Source organism: Oryctolagus cuniculus, chromosome 15 (genome assembly GCF_964237555.1).
Source record: "Oryctolagus cuniculus chromosome 15, mOryCun1.1, whole genome shotgun sequence".
NCBI lineage: Eukaryota > Metazoa > Chordata > Mammalia > Lagomorpha > Leporidae > Oryctolagus > Oryctolagus cuniculus.
In genome coordinates, this window is record NC_091446.1 from 11,481,082 (window position 1) to 11,501,399 (window position 20,318).

General features: G+C 55.6%; 1 protein-coding gene across 4 annotated transcripts; it reads left to right on the forward strand.

Annotated features, from left to right (window-relative positions):
* Positions 1-32: 32 nt before the first annotated feature.
* Positions 33-20,156, forward strand: SFXN4 (sideroflexin 4). Of its 4 annotated transcripts, none has more exons than XM_008270598.4 (14): positions 33-191; positions 1,353-1,418; positions 4,034-4,108; positions 5,948-5,974; positions 6,059-6,113; positions 7,345-7,370; positions 7,750-7,803; positions 7,886-7,942; positions 9,041-9,106; positions 10,247-10,325; positions 11,119-11,234; positions 16,773-16,858; positions 17,313-17,430; positions 19,204-20,156. In XM_008270598.4, exons 1-14 carry the CDS (start codon positions 153-155, stop codon positions 19,279-19,281), a joined length of 942 nt encoding a protein of 313 aa, XP_008268820.3. In that variant the 5' UTR covers positions 33-152; the 3' UTR covers positions 19,282-20,156. The 4 variants fall into 4 exon arrangements, with proteins under 4 accessions (XP_008268820.3, XP_008268821.3, XP_051680186.2 ...); XM_051824226.2 differs by having other exon boundaries at positions 40-191; positions 4,034-4,187; XM_008270599.4 differs by lacking the exon at positions 4,034-4,108.
* Positions 20,157-20,318: the final 162 nt, after the last annotated feature.

Here is a 20,318-nt window from a genome sequence, read left to right on the forward strand (position 1 = left end):
GATCGCGCGGGGACGCGGAGTAGCGGGCGCGCGCGGGGCGGGGCGGGGCGCGCCGCCGGCTCCTCCTCCGCGCCCGGCCTAGAGGCGGCGGCCCCCGCAACCACCGCGCAGGTTCCCGGAAGAGGAGGAGAAAGTGTGGCGCCGCAGGCTGCATGGAGCCCAACGTGCGCTTCTGGATCGCCGAACACCAAGTACGGCCCGGGGCGTGCGGGCTGGGGCGGGCCCGGCGACCTTGGGCAGGCCACGGGGTCGCCCCGCGCGCGCTCCCCGGCGCAAAGATGGCTTTGGGGCGCGCACCGCCCGGCCCCTGGAGGGGGCGAAGGGACGTGCAGCAGCTGCTCCGGGCGAGTCGCCGCAAGGTCACCCTGCTTGTGGCCCGGACGGAGAGATCCAGGCCGCAGGTGTCGGCCCCTGCTGCGTGTCCCGCCTCCAGCCGCAGCCCCCCGCCCTGGGGGCCGAGTCGCTCCGAGCGAGACCCCGGTCCTTGGGCTGCCGCCTGCGGAGCGGAAGTAGCCCCGGCCGCACCCGTCGGGCGCGCCTGAGCGGGTGATTGGAAAGGTCGGGGCAGCCGCACGAAAACGGGTAGAAAGAAACAGCTGCCTGGGTGGTAACAGTGCGGGAGCCCAGCAGGCGGGACTGGGAGCGCTTCAGCGTGCAATCGGGAGACGTTCCCGAGATCCTTCGCATCCCTTTTGTTGGGCGCGACTCAGTTCCGGCCCCAAAACCCCGCCCTGGGCATCCCCTGTCTGGCCTTTCTGCCCCTGGATTTGTTTTGCGGTTGAGGACGGAGGGGAGCGCAGGGTGCGGGTAGAGCTGCAGCTGCAGCCACTGTGAAGTTCGGGCACGTGGAGCAAACCGGGCTCCTTAGAGTGAACCCAGGTGCATTTTTTAAATTTGTTTTTATTTATTTGAAAGAGTGATAGAGATCCACTGGCTTACCCCAGATGGCCGCGGCAGCCAGGAGCTTGAACTCCATCCCGTCTCCCACACGGCTGCAGCGGCCCCAGCACTTGGGCCATCTTCCCCTACTCTCCCAGGTGCTCTAGCAGGGAGCTGGATCAGAAGCCGAGCAGCCAGGACTCACACTGGCACTCTGAGCGGGATGAGGGTGTCACTGCCGATACTTAACCTGCTGTGCCACAACACAGGTCCCAGCAGTTTTATCTTGGGCGATGAAGAGCACACAGACTGCTAAGTCCTCTGCTGTGTTGGCCTAAGTCTGTCCCTCAGCTTTCTCACCTGGGAAATGGGCGTGTTGTATGGGCTCCAGGAGAACATGATGACTCTGTTGTGACTGTGTGGCTTTGTCTTTCTGCTGCTTTTCACGTTCTCTCGGATGTTCTCCTCTGCAGTCTTTTGTTCGAAGATTTCTCCAGTGGACAGAAATATTAGACCCTACAAATCTGGTCATTTCCATTGTAAGTATCGTCTTCAGAGATAACGAGCCTCACATTTTATTTTATTTTTTTAAACCAATATTCTTTGTTCTTTTTTAAAAGATTTATTTTATTTACTTGAGAGGCAGTTACAGAGAGAGAGAGCAAGCGAGCGAGCGAGATCTTCCATCCGCTGGTTCACTCCCCAAATGGCTGCAACAGCTGAGCCAGGCCAGGCCAGAGCCTGGAGCCAGGAGCTTCTTCTAGGCCTTCCACACAGGTGCAGGGGCCCAAGCACTTGGGCCCCCTTCCCCTGCTTTCCCAGTCTATCAGCAGGGAGCTGGATCAAAGAGGAGCAGTCGGGCCGGGAGTCGAATTGGTGGCCATGTGGGATGCTGGCGCCACAGGCACATGCTTACCTACTACGCCACAGCGCTGCCCTGTCTCATTTATTTTGGAATTTGAAGAGCGTGGCCCTTTTGAAAGCAGTTGAAATTGCAGAGTATGTGTTTGTTCCTTTCGAATGAGTGGGTTAGATTGGAAGAGTGACAAATGAATGGGTACATCTGTTTAACAGGTAATACCGAGCCCAGGCCAGGGGCCGGTGATTAACAGCGAATCTCACAGATCTTCTGAACACTGGGAGACGCACTGGTCACAAAGCTTGCTGGGGCGCTAAGGGGACTGGGGGGACTCTGGGAGGGGGCTGAGCCAGGAGGAGCGGGGCAGGCACATCAGGGAGAGGGGACCACAAGCAGAGCACGGGGTGGGAAAGCCTGTCCCCTGGACAAGGGGCTTTGAATGCAGGGGGCCGAGGCGGATTCTGAAGGGCCTTGCCTGTCCCTGGTGTCTGCAGAGCGGCAGACTTGTGCCACAGAGGGTACTTTAAGCATTTGGTGGAAAATGGAGTTAAAGGTATTGGGGAGTGTTTGGTACGACAGCTAAGATGCTGCCATATTGGAGTGTCTGCTTTGAGTCTGGGCTCTGCTTCCAGTTCCAGCTTCCTGCTGATGCACACCCTGGGAGGGTTGGGGTCCCTGCCTCTCACCTGGGAGACCTGGATGGAGTCCCTGGCGCCTGGACGTTTGGAGAGTGAGCCAGTAGATGAGAACTCATGTGCCCTCCGTGCCTCTCAAATACAGAATTTTTTTAAAAATTTATTTTGATACCAAAAAACCCTTGAAATCCATACATAGATTTCTTTTCTTTTTTTAAAAAAGTTTATTTATTTGAAAGTCAGAGTTACACAGAGAGAAGGAGAGGCAGAGAGAGAGAGAGTTCTTCCATCCACTGGTTCAAGCCCCAGCTGGCCACAATGGCTGAAGCTGGGCTGGTCTGAAGCCAGGAGCTTCCTTGGTCTCCCATGTGGGTGCAGGGGCCCAAGGGCTTGGGCCATCTTCCACCGCTTTCCTAGGCCATAGCAGAGAGCTGGATTGGAAGTAGAGCAGCTGGGACTCGAACTGGCACCCATATGGGTTGCCAGCACTGCAGGCAGCAGCTTTACCTGCTACACCACAGAGCCAGCTCCATAGATTTTCATAATATACCTTTTTCACAAACTTTTGGAAGTGTCCACACATGTATGTGTATATGAAGTATGCAGATGTGGACTGGATACCTCATAATGTTGGTGGCCACCTCTGAGGGTCGGGGAGGGGGTGAGACTAGGGTATGAGGGTCTGGGTGGGAGGATTATGGTGTGTACTCATTCTTTGATTTTTTTTTTCTTTGACTTTTTTTTTTTTTAAAGATTTATGGGAGGCCAGCGCCGCAGCTCACTAGGCTAATCCCCCGCCGGCGCCGGCACCCCGGGTTCTAGTCCTGGTTGGGGCGCCAGTTCTGTCCCAGTTGCTCCTCTTCCAGTCCAGCTCTCTGCTGTGGCCCAGGAAGGCAGTGGAGGATGGCCCAGGTCCTTGGGCCCTGCACCCACATGGGAGACCAGGAGGAGGCTCCTGGCTCCTGGCTTCGGATCGGTGCAGCGCCGGCCATTTGGGGGGTGAACCAACGGCAAAGGAAGACCTTTCTCTCTGTCTCTCTCTGTTTCACTGTCTAACTCTGCCTGTCAAAAAAAAAAAAAAAAAAAAAAAAAAGATTTATTTATGGGGCCGGCACTGTGGCATAGCGGGCTAAACTTCCGCCTGTGGTGCCGACATCTCTTATGGTCGCCGGTTCAAGTCCCGGCTGCTCTACTTTTGATCCAGTTCCCTGCTGATTGCCTGGGAAAGCAGTGGAAGATGGCTCAAGCTTAGCCCACTATACCACAGCACCGGCCCCCACTTTTTTTTTTTTTTTTTTTTGCTATTTTTTTGTCAAGAGCAGAGAGAAAACAGGATTGGTTGTTGGTTGTGGTGCTGAGTAAGGGAGAAGGGATTACAGATTTGGAGGTGCCTGCTGCTTCTGAGGCAGTGAGATCAGAGAGAGGGGCGAGGCAGCAGCAGAGGGGGCCCTGCAGCAGCTGCTGAGGACGCCAGGAACGCTGAGTCAGCAGTGCGGGGACCCTGCTCCGGGGGCCCCAGGGAGGGAGCCCCAGGCTGGGGCCGCCTTGGTGTCTGGCGTGCAGCTCCAGTACGGCGCATGCGGGTGAACGAGCCTGTGGTTGTGGATCTGTCTGAACTGTGGTGACATCACTGCTTGCTCTCTCCATTCTGTGATTACAGGAAAAGATAGAAAAGTCAAGGCAGCTGCTGTTCACCAGTGACGATGCCTCCAGGCCTGATTCACGGGACCACAGGGTACGTGTTGTGTGCCTGGTGCCCGTTCACGGCGGGGCATGGCCGTCCCCAGAGTTCTGCCTGCCACCGCCGAAGCCAGGTAGAGCTTGGCTGTTAATCTTGCCGTTGTACACGTGGCCCAGCTGTCAGCTTTTCAAACCGGGGTCGGATTTTACAGTGGAGTTAGAATTCTGTTCCATAGACCGGGTGCAGCAGGGTTCCTTCCCTGTGGTGGGTGTTACTGGGGCTTTTCCACAGCCATTCCTGCAGCCCATGGCAGACTCCAGACTCAGGCAGGCCTCTGCAGTCACCTCCTGTCTTGCACTCCAGGCAGTGTCGTGTGTGTGCCCAGCTGCTCACAGCAAGTACCAAGTGCAGATGTCCCCTGAAGGTCATGGGGATTGGCTCCAGCTACCAACTCCCCCCGCCAAAACTCCCATGCAGATATCAAAACCCACTGGTGCTCATTCAAGTCCCTTGTATAAGATGGCACAGTGGGGCCCGTGTTTGTGGTGCAGTGGGTTAACCTGCCGCTTATGAAGCTAGCATCCTGTATCAGAGGGCTGGTTCCAGTCCTGGCTGCTCTGCTCCTGATCCAGCTCCCTGCTGATGCACTTAGGAAGGCCGCAGAGGATGTCTCAAGTCCTTGGGTCCCTGCCACCCATGTGGGAGACCCAGATGAAGCTCCTGGCTCCTGACTTTGGCTGGCCAGACCCTGGCTGTTGTGTGGCCATCTGGGGAGTGAACCAGTGCATGGAACATCTCCCTCTCCCCCTCTCCCTTCCTGCTTTTCAAATAAATAAATCTTGGGGGAGAGGGGGAGTCATAGTATTTGCATATAACATGCACACACTCATTTCTGGATTACTCACATACCTAATGCAGTGTAGATTCTGTGTAGATCGGTGTTGCATTGTTTAGGGAATAATGACAAGGAAGTCTGCGCATGCTCAGCACACAGTGTGTTTTCAGATATCTTCCATCCGCCATTGACAGACTTAGTGGGTGCAGAACCGGTGGACACGGAGGCGGCTTTCATTTGTCACCTGCCCTGCGCTGTTCCCAGCTTTGTGGAGCTCACAAGCACCAGGCCCTCGGGGCAGCCTGGGGCAGGCTCGCAGGTTTCACTTGGTTTTTCTCAGAACTCACCGGGGCTTCCACGCCAGCGACGTGGCTCTCTTGCAAGTGACTTGGTTCGTGGTGTCTTTGTCGGCACCCAGCCTGCTCTGAGCCAGGTGCAGGCTCCTCTGAGGGGCCCGCTAGGGGCTGGTCCTCTCCAGGGCTGAGGATGGCACTGTTGGACGTCCTGCTCAGTTTCTTTATGCGGAACATCTGTTTGCTTGCTGTTAGTTCATTTGTTCATTTTTTAAATTTATTTTTTATTTTTTATTTTTTTTTCATTTGTTCATTTTATTGATCCAGTTTTTGTGAAAGATTTTGTTCATTGAAACGGTAGAGCACCGAGAGAGGGGGAGACAGAGATCGTCCGTCTGTTGGTTCATTCCCCAGATGGCCCTAACAGCCAGGGCTGGGCCAGGTCTACACCAGGGGCCAGGAGCTCCATGCTGGTCTCCCACATGGCTGGCAGGGACCCAAGGACTGAGGCCATTTTCCACTTTCTTCCCAGGCGCATTAGCAGGAAGCTGGGCTGGAAGCGGAGTAGCCACTGGGGCTGCGCCACGGGCTACCATTGTCGCAGTTGGCGGCTTAACCTGCTGCCCCGCGACGCCAGCCCTGCGCGTTGGTTTGTAGTTGTTCCGCCCACGTGGTAGGGAAGAGCTCCCGCCTTCCTGCTGTGGGAGGGGGAGCTGGGCTGCCTGCAGGCGCCTTTCAAAGCTGCTCTTCGGTTTTCCTCTCTAGGTACAAGAAGCGTGGAAGCGGAGTCTCGTAAGTCTCACCCTTCCTGCTTTCTAGCTTTTTCCAAAGCAGCAGAGCTGCATGCCCGCTGACCTTGCGTCTGCCCTCTTGCAGTCAACAGTGCATCCCGACAGCAGCAAGCTGATCCCTGTGCTCTTCCGGCCTGCGGGTGAGTTGCCTCTGCTTTTCAGAAGTGGGTAGGGAGGACATGGAAACTGCAAAGGAGAGGCAGAGAGAGAGAGAGGGGTCTTCCATCCACTGGTTTACTCCCCAACTGGCCACAATGGGCGAACTTGCGCCAGTCCAGTGCCAGGAACCAGGAACTTCTTCCAAGTCTCCCACGCAGGTACAGGGGCCGCAGGACCTGGGCCATCTTCCACTGCTTTCCCAGGCCATAGCAGAGAGCTGGGTCAGAAGTGGAGCAGCCAGGACTTGAACCAGTGCCCACGTGCGATGCCTGTGCTACAGGAGGCAGCTGTACCCGCTATGCCACAGCGCCGCCCCCCCCCCCCAGAGGGATTTTTGATGATGAATTAGGAAAAGGTCAGCTTAGAAAGTGGGTGTTTCTTGCAATGGTTATGACACCTTTGGGGTCACCAGCACCCCCTATCGAGTGCCTGGATTTAAGTCCCAGCTCTGCTCCTGGGATTCCAGCTTCCTGCTGACGTGCACCCTGGGAGGCAGCAGGTGATGGCTCAGCTGGTTAGGTCCCTGCCAGCCACGCGGGAGACCTGGGTTCAGTTCCCAGCTCCCAGCTTCTGCCTGGCCCAGCCAGAGAGTGAACCAGTGAGTGGAAGATCTCTGTCTGTCTGACTCTCTGCCTTTCAAATGAAATGAAAATAAATAAATAAATAAATAAATAAATAATTTGAAAAGGTACACTGGCTGGGGGGAGTGGAGTTGACAGAGAGCAGCATGGGAGCTCAGAGCCCAGCGCTGTGCTGCGGTAAGATCTGGGCTCTGCGAAGGAGGGGCCAGGCCCTGGGGTGAGTCCCGCCCTGCTCTGTCAGGACCCCTGAACACAGCGATTACTCCCATGACGGGTGCTGTGGACTTGCTGTTACCGGAAACAAGCGGAGCACGGAGTGGTGTATGGTGATCTCGTCTGTGCCATTAGGGCCGTGTGTGTGAGAAAATCTGTGTATTCTGCTCGTGGGTTTGAAGATTCTCCTGGGAGGGTGAGCAAGTGCGGGTTAACTGCGCCTGCTTCCCAGGAGAGGCCTAGGGCAGGTCTTTCTCATTGTGCTGCTTTAGCTTTGCCGCGTGCATCAGACAATAAAGGGATGAGTAGAATGTCCCTGGAGGCGCGTGCCCCCCGAGGCTGGGGTGGGGGCTGTGGCTGGGCGGTGCCCGGTGCTGCCGTAGCCACCATCGCTGACGGCTCCTCTCTTCCCTGCCAGCTTTCCTGCCTTTCATGGCGCCCATGGTGAGTGAGCTGCCTGGCGGCTGCCCGTGTACACCTCCCGTGCCCTTGTCTGCTGCTCCTGTGTCCACCCTGCCCCCACCCCTTGGCCCTAGCCAGGTCACCAGGTCCCCCTTTGTTTTGAAGGCCTACTACATGCAGAACACCATAGAGGGGCAGCTCAGAAGTGCTGCCGGCCTCAAGCCCACGTACTGTCCAATACCTGCTCTCCCCAAGTCCCCTCACCTGGGCCCTGGTGGGGCTCCTGGGTGGCCACAGGGCTCCGACAGCACTCACTCGGCCCCGGCTTCGTCACTGCTGCCCCCCCGACCTTCCTTTCCTGGCCAGCGGCTCTCTCCCACCCCCCAAACGTCTGTAACTCCTCCCCCTCTGTCTTCTTCAGGTGTTTTGGTCGATGATGCCAGCGAGAGGGCTGAAGTCCCTGATTTTACCGCAGGTGCGCAGTGGTACCCGGGTCGCAATTTCTGTTCTGTTGTGCGTGGCACCAGGATGTGACGCGTGTGCCTGTGTCTCCGCAGGTGTCCTTGTACGCCTACACCTCAGCCTTCAACATCATCAACGGAAACGCCAGTTACGTGCGTATCACCACGGCCACGGCGGTGCTGTCTCCTTCTTTCTTCCTTTTTAAAATTTGCTTTTTACTTTTTAAATTTTTGAGATAACAAGTTTCCCATTGATGCTATTGTCAAAGGCTTGATGCTCTACTAAATGAAAGTTCAACAGATCGGGGCCAGCACTGTGGCGTAGTTGGGTAGGCCTCTGCCTGTGGTGCCACATCCTACGTGGGCACTGGTTTGAGTCCCGGCTGCTCCTCTTCCAATCCAGCTCTCTGCTAAGGCCTGGGAAGACAGAGGAAGATGGCTCAAGTCCTTGGGCCCCTGCACCCACGTGGGAGACTTTGGATCGGCCCAGCTTCAGCTGTTGCGGCCATTTGAGGAGTGAACTAGCAGATGGAAGACCTCTCTCTCTCTGCCTCTGCCTCTCTGTAACTGTGTCTTTCAAATAAATAAATGAATATTTAAAAAGAGAAAAGGAGTTCGAGAAGTAGAAAGTAGAAGACCCTAGTGTGTAAGGGAGATAGACGAGGACTATAAACAATGATCAGAGACTCTGACCGTTTGGTGCAGAATTGGATGAATTGTGTGCTGCTTGTTAGAAGTAACTTACCTCATTATAATTTATATTTGCTTTTCTGAATAAAAATTATTTAAGAAGATCTTTACTCAAATGGAAAATGTCTCATTCACATTTTGTATTTTGGAGTTTTTTTTTTTTCATTTAAAAAAAACTATTCTTGCTGGACAAAATTGCGGTTTTTGCTAAATAGTTATTTTTATATTTATTTATTTATTTGAAAAGCAGAATTATAGAGAGGGGGGAAGAGAGAGAGATGTCTTCCATCTGTCGGTTCACAACCCGATGGCCATAATGGCTGGGACTGGGCCGTAATGAAGCCAGGAGCCTGGAATTCCTTCTGGGTCTCCCATGTGGATCCAGGGGCCTAAGGACTTGGGCATCTTCCTCTGCTTTCCCAGGTGCATTAGCAGGGAGCTGGATCAAAAATGGAGCTGCTGGGACTTGAACCAGTGCCCCTATGGGCTGCCGGCACATGTGGCCACTTGACCCGCCGCACCACAGCGCCGGCCCCGATGGTTGCCTTCCTTCCTCCTTAGAGTCGCCATCCAGTGGAGGGCCTTTTCGTCGGGACGGGAGCCTTTGCTTCTTCAGCCTTCTTCGGGGTAAGTGTTTTAAACTCTGATGGGTCTTTTTAATTCCTAAGCATCAAAAAGCTGTATTCTGATTGCAACCTACCTTACGTCCTAGAATGCATGAATAGGAAGTACATGAAGATCACCTGTCACCGTGTCACCCCACATAACCAGGTTAATCCTCCAGGTTTCTAGGCGCGTACAGCCAGTCTTCCATATCCACGGTTATGCACCCTCTGGCTCAGCCAGCCTCAGACCGTGTACCGAACAGGCACAGGCTTCTTCTCCTAGTAATTTCCCTTAAACCACACGATATGAAAGCTGCTTTCATTGTAAAAGCATTACGTCGTGTAGGGTATTATCCGTCATCTAGAGATGTTTTAAAGTAGATGGGGACGTATGCAGTTTCTATGCAAGCACTATGCCATTCTTTAAAATTTACTGGGAGGGCACAGTTAGAAGGAGAGACAGAGATCTTCCATCAGCTTGTTCACTCTCCAAATGCCACAATGGCTGGGGCTGGGCCAGGCTGAAGCCAGGAGCCAGGAACTCCATTCTGGTCTCCCACATGGGTGCAGGGGCCCAAGTACTCAGGCTGTCATCTGCTGCTTCCCAGGCACATTAGCAGAGAGCTGGATCAGAAGCAGAGCAACCAGGACTGGAACCAGTGTGCATATGGGATGGGGGTGTGGCAGTCAGCAGCCTAGCTCAGCTGGGCCACTGTGCCAGCCTCCACTATGCCGTTTTGTCCAAGGAACTTGAACGTCCTGGGATCGTGGTATTCTCGGGTACCCAGTGACAACTGTATGCAGTACTGTTATCCATTTAAGAGTTAGCTTATGCTGCACGATGATGATATGCAGATTGTATGTGGCTTTGGACATAGGATCTGTAATGGCTAAAATGCAGGCTTTAGAGTCAGACCAGCCTGAATCCGCATCGTGGCTCAAACCCATCCTGACTGTCACTCTGGGCGACTTTCATCACTGTGCTGAGCCCCTGTTCCCTTCTCAGATGAATAGGGAGAGAGCCTCCTGTGGCAAGAATTGGGCATGACCGGAGAGCCCTGCTCGTCACAGGAGCCAGGTCGGGATTGGCGCTGTGCTGTTGAGTGTGTTCAGCTGGACTTTCGGTCTCAGGCATTAATGCTCCTTCTCTCTTGTTTTCTAGTTAATCCCTCATTTGGCCCAAATGAAGTACCCCCTGGATAACCTTCTCATCAAAAGAGCCTTGCCTATCATCTTTATCGGTGAGTGCAAGGGCTGGAGCTCACGCCCTGGGCTTGTCTTTGGGTCCTTGAGCTTCCTCCATCCTCAGGGACACTTGGGTCCTCTGGCCACCTTGTCACCAATGACAACCAACATTCGCAGCCTGCCAGGGCCTCCAGGCCCAGATTAGAGTTCTGGTTTGAGAGGTGACACTTTGTGTCCCCTTTGATTGTCCAGGGGTGACCAGGCACCTGGAAATGCAAGTGACATTGAAAGTCACCCGGCCCAGTCATCCCCATACCTTGTCTCACCGAATCCTGCCAGCCGCTTACAGGCAGGGCGTGTTCTCAGTCCTTTTACAAATGAGAAGACTAAGACACAGGTAAGGGAAGCCCCTGGCCAGGGGCACATGGCAAGCACGTGGTGCTGTGGGGCTCCCAGCCTGGTGGCCAGATGCCACAGGAAGTGACGTGGGTATCTGCCGAGGATTCTGAGTGCTCCAGGCCTGGGTGTGGGAATCGTAGCCGCCTGAAGAGCTGGCCGAGGGACGTCAGTGGTGCAGCTGGGGAAATTAGGGTGCAGGACGTGGGCACGGGAGCGCGCGCCAAGACGAGGTTATATTTCAAGGGCTCTGGGGTTTCACTTGGAAGCCGTCGAGGAGCCAGGCTGGGCTTTGGGCCACGGTCAGAACCAAGGGCCAGGATTTCTAATCAGGAGACAGCCTGTGGTGGGTGACCCTCAGATCAGGGGAAGGTGGCTACAAGTGACAGGCCCCTCAGAAGATGTCCCTTTGCTGGACCCAAACGCATCCTGCTCGTCTCTTTACGTCTGCAGCCCAAGTGAGTGGAATAAACGTGTTTGCATCCCGAAGTTTTGAGCCCGTTCGAGGGATTGAGGTCATGGACAAGGAAGGCAATGTCATAGGCCTGTCCAGAAGAGCCGGGAGAAAGGTAGGGGACTGGGCGGAGCTGCCGCTGCTGGCCCTGTGGGCCAAGGATGGCCTCTCCTGTTGGTGAGCTGGTGGCAGCCTTGTGTGTGCCCTTGACCCTTCTTCATCATCCTCCCCCGTGTGGGAGGAGAGCCTGGGTCTTGCACCTGACATTTCAAAGATGGCGCTGGAGTCTGCGTTCCCCAGGGGAGCAGAGCGGCTGGGATATAGGCACACCCCCGCTCAGGGCTTTACCTTGAGGGTGGGCTCACTCCTTCTGGGGCCGGCCAGCTGGGAGTGCTTAGGGCCGGGCGCTCTGGGAAACCTGCTGTGTGTTCCGGGGTGGGATCTGTGGCCCCTGGGGAGTCACCCCCAGCAACACGTAGACCAGTGTTTGATGAAAACACTGTGCACGTGCACCAAGCTGCCCTAGGAAACCATCATGGGAGGGAGTTGTTTTTTTGTTTTTTTTGTTTGTTTGTTTTTTGTTTTTTAGGATTTTATTTATTGTTTTGAAAGGCAGAGTTACAGAGAGAGAGAGATCTTCCATCTGTTGGTTCACTTCCCAAAAGGCTACAGCAGCTAGGGCTGGGCCAGGCTGAAGCCGGGAGACCGGAACTCCATCCGGGTCTCCTACATGGATGCGGGGGCCCAAGCACTTGGGGCATCTTCTGCTGCTTACCCAGGTGCATTAGCAGGGAGCTGGCTGGGAAGTGGAGCAGCCGGGACAGGAACCAGCATTCATATGGGATGTGGGCGGCACAGGCGCTGGCTTACCCTGCTGACCACAGTGCTGACCCGAGTGGGAGATCTTGTTCATCAGCTTCAGCCAGGTCCGTCCCCTGGTCCGTCCCTCTTGGTCACCCCCACTCCCAGCCTGCGCTGCACCCCCCTTCCACCCAACAGCAAATTCTCTTAGACTCGTGGTTAGGGGCCAGTTTGTTACTGAGGATTGACAACTCTGATGATAAGAGGCCTCTGAAATAACTCTTCACTGTTACATAGTTTACTCTTCTGCTTCTGTGTGCATTCAGCTGTAAGAAGCTGGTATAGACTGGTCGTTTCTCTTTGGGTGTAGACTTCAGTCCTGTTTTCCACAAGTGAGCTCTCTGCTCTCTGGCTGCAGCTGCAGAATTACGTGTGAGGCAGCCTGCTGCAAACGGCACGAAGAGCAGCGTGGCACAGCCCCACCGGGCAGAGGGAGCCCGGCTTCCCTCAGGGTCAGCACACCGGGCAGAGGGAGCCCGGCTTCCCCCAGGGTCAGCACACCGGGCAGAGGGAGCCCGGCTTCCCCCAGGGTCAGCACACCGGACAGAGGGAGCCCGGCTTCCCCCAGGGTCAGCACACCGGGCAGAGGGAGCCCGGCTTCCCCCAGGGTCAGCACACCGGGCAGAGGGAGCCCGGCTTCCCCCAGGGTCAGCACACCGGGCAGAGGGAGCCCGGCTTCCCCCAGGGTCAGCACACCGGGCAGAGGGAGCCCGGCTTGCCCCAGGGTCAGCACACCGGGCAGAGGGAGCCCGGCTTGCCCCAGGGTCAGCACACCGGGCAGAGGGAGCCCGGCTTCCCCCAGGGTCAGCACACCGGGCAGAGGGAGCCCGGCTTCCCCCAGGGTCAGCACACCGGACAGAGGGAGCCCGGCTTCCCCCAGGGTCAGCACACCGGGCAATGTCCATAGCCACCTGGCATCCTCCTGCGTGGCGTGTGGTGCAGGAGGAGGTCAGGAAAGACCTCATTTCTTTTTCTTTTCTTTTCTTTTTTTTTTTTAAGATTTATTTTATTGATTTGAAAGGCAGAACTATAGAGAGTGGTACAGCCAGAGAGAGAGAGAGGTCCTCCATTCACTGGTTCACTCCCCAAATGACCGCAACGGCCGGAGCTGAGCTGATCTGAAGCCAGGAGTGTCTTCTGGGTCTCCCACGTGGGTGCAGGGGCCCGAGGACTTGGGCCATCTTCTACTGCTATCCCGGGCCATAGCAGAGAGCTGGATTGGAAGTGGAGCAGCCGGGACTTGAACCGGCGCCCATATGGGATGCTGGTGCTGTAGGCTGGGACTTTAGCCCACTGTGCCACAGCGCCAGCCCCAAGACCTCATTTCACATGCTCATTCCACGCCTGTACACTCATTATTCACCTCAGAATCTGGTTGACAGAGCCGAATGATGAACCATTGGGTTCAGGCCACGGTATTTCTGCTGCACCATCTATAGTCGCATGGCCCCATTTTCTCAATGAATTACAACAGGGATGCAATAATTATAAGTGACAAGGAGAGACATTGCTGCCAGAGAGAAAATATGTTTCAGGTTTGAAATGATGGTTCTAGGCCTAAAGAATCACCCTAAAGAGACACATAACTTTAAAATATTTATTACTTATTTTCATCTACTTGACAAGCAGAGAAAGAGAAGGAGAGATCTTGCACCTGCTGGTTCACTCCCCAAATGCCTGCAGCAGGTAGGGCTGGAAAACCAGGAGCCCGGCACTGCCTCTGGCTCTCCCATTGGTGGTAGGGAGCCAGGTGCTTGGCCGTCGTCTGCTGCCTCTGCAGAGCATTAGCAGGAAGACGGGTCAGAAGCAGAGCAGTCAGAGCTTAGACAGGCGTTCCGATACAGGCTTACCCGTACGCCACAAGAGAGGCTATTTTTCAAGTTTTATAGAGGTGTAATTCACACACTGTCAAATCCACCTACTGTAAGAGTACAGTTTGGTGAACTTTAGCCAAAATAAACTGTGCGGCCATCACCACAGTGCAATTTTGGACGCTGTCATCCCTAAACCTTCCCCTGTGCCTGTTCAGTCAGCCCCAGCCCCAGGGAGGCCTCAGTCTGCTGTGTCGCCCTAGTTTGGCCTTTTCTAGAAACTGTATCTGAGAGCATTGCACAGTAGTCGTTTGGGGCCGGCAGCGCTCTCTGCAGCTCCCCGTCTCGTGCCACCAGGCAGCCGTGTGTTCCTCTCACAGCTGAGTCACACCCTGTGGTGTGGACATGCCGCATTTTGCTTGTCCGTTCCCCAGGAGGTGGACATCTGCTCTGAACGTGGACTGGCAGCTCTCCAGGTGGACACTGTGTGTGTGTGTGTGTGCACGCGCGCGCGCGCATTTTGCCTCAGCTCTGTCTTGACCTCGGGGTGTGAGTATGGCCATGAACTTGCAGGAAGCCCAAGAGCAGAAAGCACAGACGCTGGGTCCACAAGGGCTCCCCAGCCCCGCCCACCTGCCCGTCTGCCGGGTGCTGTGCTGCCCCTGTGGGAATCCCTTCCTGCCCGGGTGCCTGGCGCTGGTGGCCAGTGGCTCTGGAGTCCGTCTCCCCCGCAGGAATGTCCCAAGCGGGAGGCCCAATTTAAAGAGTTGATGGTCGGCCTTAAAAAAAAGAAAAGAGGGGCTGGTGCTGTGGTGCAGTGGGTTAATACCCTGGCCTGAAGCGCCAGCATCCCATATGGGCACCCGTTCGAGACCCAGCTGCTCCTCTTCCTGTCCAGCTCTCTGCTCTGGCCTGGGAAAGCACCCTGCACCCACGTGGGAGACCAAGAAGAGGCTTCAGATTAGCGCAGCTCTGGCCATTGCAGCCATCTGGGGAGTGAACCATTGGATGGAAGACCTCTCTCTCTCTCTGCTTCTCCTCTCTCTGTGTAGCTCTGACTTTCAAATAAATAAATAAATCTTTTTAAAAAAAGCAAAAGCAAAATTTTTTTTTATTTTATTATTTTTTTTTGATAGGCAGAGTGGACAGTGAGAGAGAGAGACAGAGAGAAAGGTCTTCCTTTGCCGTTGGTTCACCCTCCAATGGCCGCCGCGGCCGGCGCGCTGCGGCCGGCGCACCGCGCTGATCCGATGGCAGGAGCCAGGAGCCAGGTGCTTTTCCTGGTCTCCCATGGGGTGCAGGGCCCAAGCACCTGGGCCATCCTCCACTGCCTTCCCGGGCCACAGCAGAGAGCTGGCCTGGAAGAGGGGCAACCGGGACTAGAACCCGGTGTGCCGGCGCCGCAAGGCGGAGGATTAGCCTAGTGAGCCGCGGTGCCGGCCTAGCAAAAGCAAAATTTATCTTTCTCTTCAGAATAAAGCGTCTCCAGCTGTGCACAAGCACACGCGTCCCTTTATTGTTTCCCTGTCATCGAAGCTTTATTTTTTTTGGCTAGAATTTCAGAAAGTGCGTTTAGCCAGCAATATCTGATTGTAACAGGGCACCTTTGACCTGGTTTCAAGAAGCCGGCTGATGTGGTTTTCCCACCGAGTTGCACGCTGGGATGCGTCTCACGGTGCCTCCTGCGGACGGATATCCCCTGGGGATGTCGCCCATGCACGTGGGACAGAGCCTGGAGGAAACACCCCCGCTAGGCGGCTCTTTGCATTCCTGAAGCCGCCTGGGAAAACCGCACTCCCTGGCTCCGGCTGTCTTTATGGGTGAAAGGCACCCACTGCTGAGGGAAGAGCACAGGGCTGGCGTCTGGCCCCAGTCCACCGGCCATGCTGTGAGCAGAGAGCTGGGTACCACGTGGTGGGCAGGCCATGGCCAAGTAGCCAAGGCTGGGATGGAAGGACTGGAGCTTGAGGCAGGCCAGGGAGTGGTGCTGTTGGCCGTGAGCAGAGCACTGTGCTGTGTGTGGAGCCGTGCCTTCCCCAGAGCTGGCTTCTGAGGTTAACACAGGAGCCCCTCGATAGCCACAATGGCCCTTACGTAGCCCTCAAGGGTACACAGTTCTGTGCCCGTGACTCCTACCGTGAGTTCCCCGTCTGAATGCCTGGGGTACCGGGGCGGGAGTGTGGCGTGGCGGCTAAGATGCCCACGTCCCACACTGGAGTACCCGAGTTCAGGTCCTGGCTCTGTTTCCAGCTCCGGCTTCCTGCTAACTGGCTGGGTCCCTGCCACCCATGCGGGACACCCAGATGGATTTCCTGACCGCTGGCTGCAGCCCTGGTCATCATGGGTGTTTGGAGAGTGAACCAGAGGATGGGAGTCCTCTCTCTCTCTGTCCATCTCTGCCTCTCAAATTTAAAGCAGTGTTTAGAGTTTAATGTTAACATATGGATTCACGCACAGCAGAGGTGCTGTAAGTACAGATGGGTACAAACAGCGTTTGGTGGCACTACAGTTTCATTGCCCCTGTGAAGGTTAGGACAGACAGGTAGACCCTCGTCGGCCAGACGCCCCGCCAGGGTGCTCAGGGCTGGGCTCCACTAGGCTGGGCATCGCTGGGGAGCCATTCAGCATAGGAGGCCGGTGGCAGAGCCCTGGGCTGAGAGAAAGTGACCCAGGGGTGCCGCCAGCGTGTCTGCCAAGGAGACCGCCGTGTGGTTCTGCACCGGGATTCATGGGGAGACTGCCTTGGCTTGTGCTTTGTGGGTACACGGGGAGCTTATTCGGGGTGCTTGGCCTGGTGGAGCCCGCTGCGGGATGAGGTGGGGGTACCCCTCCCCCACTGCTCTCGCAGGTTGTGCGCTGGGAAGGCTGTGTGTGATCCCCCTGCAGGAGGAGGGCGAGCTGGTGTGTGTGTTTCGGGCGTGAGCTGCCGGATCCTTGGACGTCAGCTCACTCCTCATGCTGAGCCTCTCTGTTTCCTCTAGGCCGTTAGAGAAACAGCGCTATCCAGGGCAGTGCTGTTTGGGACGTCGGCTCTTATTCCCGAAGTCTTCACGTACTTTTTCAAACGGTAAGAGGTACACGCAGCTCCCTGGGGGAGGGTTCAGTGTTTTGAACTTGCTAGATTCTGAGCCCGGCGGGCGGCATGGAAGAGCTCGCCGCAGTCAGCTTGGCGGTTACTCCTCCAAGAGAGGGGACAGGCAAGGACGCCAGATGTGCACAGCCCAGCGGCCCCGGGCTCCGGCACCGCTGGAGCTTGCGTGATGACGATGCAGACCTCATAAGGCTCGGGGACCCACTGGGCAGATGTGTGTGAAGTGCTCAGCGCCGTGCCCGACTCACCTTGAGCAAAACTCGGCCTGTGCAGCTGCTTTTCTGCCTGGTTGGGGGTTGAGTGGGAGCCGAGGCACAGGCCTGCACGTGCGTGCGAGTGGGATTGGGTACCGCTGGCGCCAGAGGCCAGCGAGGGACAGCGCAGGGATGTTCCTCCTCATCCATTGTGAGCTCTGCCTTGTCTCTTACAGGACCCAGTTCTTCCTGAAACACCCGCCATCACTGTGGTCCATGAAGCTGTCTTGTACCATCCTGACCATGGGGCTGATGGCGCCGGTTTCTTTCAGCATGTTTCCCCAGGTCGGCCGGGTACGTGCCCCCGTCAGGGCGTGACAGAAAAGCCTTACAGATATTTTATTGGAGAAATTTTAGATATCCCATGAAATTCTGTAGCAGTACCCTATCTGGTGGAAATTCCTGCAGTGAGGCAAACGTTCTCTGTGCTGACCAGAAGTCTGCTGGCTACACGTGGCTACCGAGCCCTTGAAATGCGGCTCGTGGGGCTGAGGAACTGAATTTTCAACTAACTGCAATTTCAGGACACGCGTGGGGCTGGTGGCTGCGAGCCTGGGCAGCACTGCACTGTGGGTAATTGATAGGATTTACGATGAGTCAAACCGGCTCATGTGCTGTTTCCTCATCAGACAGCTGAAGCCACGGTGGCCCTGCAACGGGCTGTAGCCTGGAGGTACCAGGGCCAGGACGGCGCTGCTGCCGCTGTATTAGCCATCTAATACATTCGCTGAGAATCCCAATGCCTTTTTTTCTCACTAAAGTTAGAGGTAGTAATGCCCTCAGAAGCCCTTACACCAATGGAACGATCTTGCTCAGAACGTAAATTCTGGAGGCTTAGGTTTGTAGAGTCATGAATTCAGGTGACTTTGCCAGCATATAGTGTCGAAGCCTTGGATTATGTTAGACAATCATTGTCCTTGCCGTGGGGGTGGCAGGGTGGGGCTGCACCTCCTTGAGATTTTAGAACAAGACCTCAGGCCTGCTGTTTGAGCATGGCTTGTTGCAATGAAAGTGCAGCATGACTCCGTCCTCCCATAAAACGTCACTGTGAATGCATCAGCGCCCGCTGTGTGAGGCTAGCCTGGCCCTTTCGCAAGAAGGCTTCAGAGCTTGGGGGATCCCAGCTGCCGGGATCCGGTCTCCTCTCTGTTTTAAAACATTTAAGACACTCGAGAAAACACCTGGTTCCTCTGTGGGAGGTGCTCGCTGAAAGATCGGCAGGTTGTTCATGGTCACTGTGGCCGTGAACACGTGGGGCTTTGTTGTTTCTGCTCTCCTCTGTTTGCATTTGGAGTTTTCCACTCAAGAAGTCAGATGAGAGTCTGGCGCTGCGGCGTGGCGGGTAAAGCCGTTTGTGATGCCGGCATCCCCGGCTAGAGCGCCAGTTCCAGTCCTGGCTGCTCTGCTCCCGATCGAGCTCCCTGGAAGCACCTGGGAAGGCGACAGCAGATGGCCCAAGTACTCGGGTGCCTACCACCCACATGGGAGACCAGATGGAGTTCCAGGCTCCTGGCTTCTGCCTGGCCCAGATCAGCTGTTTGGGGAGTGAACCAGCAGATGGAAGATTTCTCTGTGTGTGTTTCCTCTGTCACTGTGCCTTTCAAATAAGTATATGAATGTTTAAAAAAAATGTTTATTTGAAAGAGTTACAGAGAGAGAGAGAGAGAGAGAATGAGAATAGTCTTCCAACTGCTGGTTCATCCCAAATGGCTGCAACAGCTGGAGCTGAGCTGATCCAAAGCCAGGAGCCAGGAGCCTCCTCCAGGTCTCCCACATGGATGCAGGGGCCCAAGCTCCTAGGCCATCTTCTGCTGCCCTCCTAGGCCATTAGCAAGGAGCTGGATCGAAAATGGAACAGCCAGGACTCGAACCAGTGCCCATATGGGATACTGGCACTGCAGGCTGGGGTAACCCACTGTACCACAGTGCCGGCCCCTAAATAAATAAATGTTTTTTAAAAGGTGATATGTTTGCTGTAGTTTAGACATCATTGAGAAAGGCTGTGCGGTGGTTGCTCTCAGGAACTGAGTTATTCGTGTGACTCTGAGGACTCTGATTGGGTTTCAGATCCAGTGCGCCAAGCTGGAGGAGGACATCCGGTCGTCAACTGAAGAAACGGAAGTCTTCTATCACAGGGGCGTGTAGGGGCGCTGGGCCTCGCCCGTCCAGCTGCCAGCAAACTCCTGGAGACCCCACAGGTGCCTGTGACAGGTGCTCGACCATGCCATGCTGAGACAGCGGCCAGGCCGGCTGTGTCTGGGGTTTTGAGGCTGCCGGAAGAGTGACAGGCAGGTGGCCTGACACCCTGCAGGGACGAAGGAAGAACTGGCCTGGGAAAAGTTACTGTGAAATTCCTAATAAACTTGTGCAAGTTGAGAACTGGAAAAACCAAGCGAAGGGCCCAGCGTGCGCAGGACACAGGCTCATCCCCAGAGGGACGTGGTGAACCCCAGTGGGCGCCTCCAGCCCACACGCTCCTACTTCCCCACTCAGCTACTTGATTCTGGACAGCTCCGAAAATCTTGTGCCACCTGCCCCCAGCTCCTCCTCTCTCCTCATGGACAAATAACCCTGGCTCCTCCCACCATGAAAGCCAAGGCGAACGAGCAGTAGTGTCCTTGTACCCCATCGGCAAACCCCCTGCACCCACAGCCAGCCCGTCCCCTGCAAGGTCAGCGCTCCCCCAGGCTCTGGGCCTTCTCTCTCCTCGGGGCCTTGCTCTGCTCTGCCCTCCTGTCTGGTCCCAGCCTCCCTCGCTGCCTCCTTCCCAGTGTCATTTAAACTGCTGCAATTAAAAAAAAAAAAAAAAAAAAAAAAAAACACACCGAGAGGCAGCAAGTGATGGCTCCAGTTCTCGGGTCCCTGCACCCACATTGGAGACTTGATGAATTCCTGGCTCCCGGGTTTGCCTGGCTCAGCCCATGCTGTTGAGGGCGTTTGGGGAATGACCCAGCAGGTGAAAAGATCTTGCTCTGTCTCTGCCTTTCAAGTAAAAATAATAATAAAAAGTACTAAATAAATTGCTGTCGTCACCTGCCCTATCGAAGGAGCCCAGAGTAAGTACTTAGCCTGGTGGTTACAGTGCCCGTGTCCCATACCCGAGTGTTGGGGTCAGCTCCGGGCCCATGCAGACCCCGGGGGGCAGCAGTGATGAGTGGTGATCAGGTCGCTGCCACCCACGC

What these genes read in the sequence shown, in the direction of transcription:
- SFXN4 (XM_008270598.4), top strand. Translation starts at nt 153, where the DNA reads ATGGAGCCCAACGTGCGCTTCTGGATCGCCGAACACCAA. An exon ending in CCAGAAGAGCCGGGAGAAAG is followed by an intron (nt 11,235 to 16,772) that starts GTAGGGGACTGG and finishes TGTTTCCTCTAG; the next exon opens with GCCGTTAGAGAAACAGCGCT. An exon ending in TTCACGTACTTTTTCAAACG is followed by an intron (nt 16,859 to 17,312) that starts GTAAGAGGTACA and finishes TGTCTCTTACAG; the next exon opens with GACCCAGTTCTTCCTGAAAC.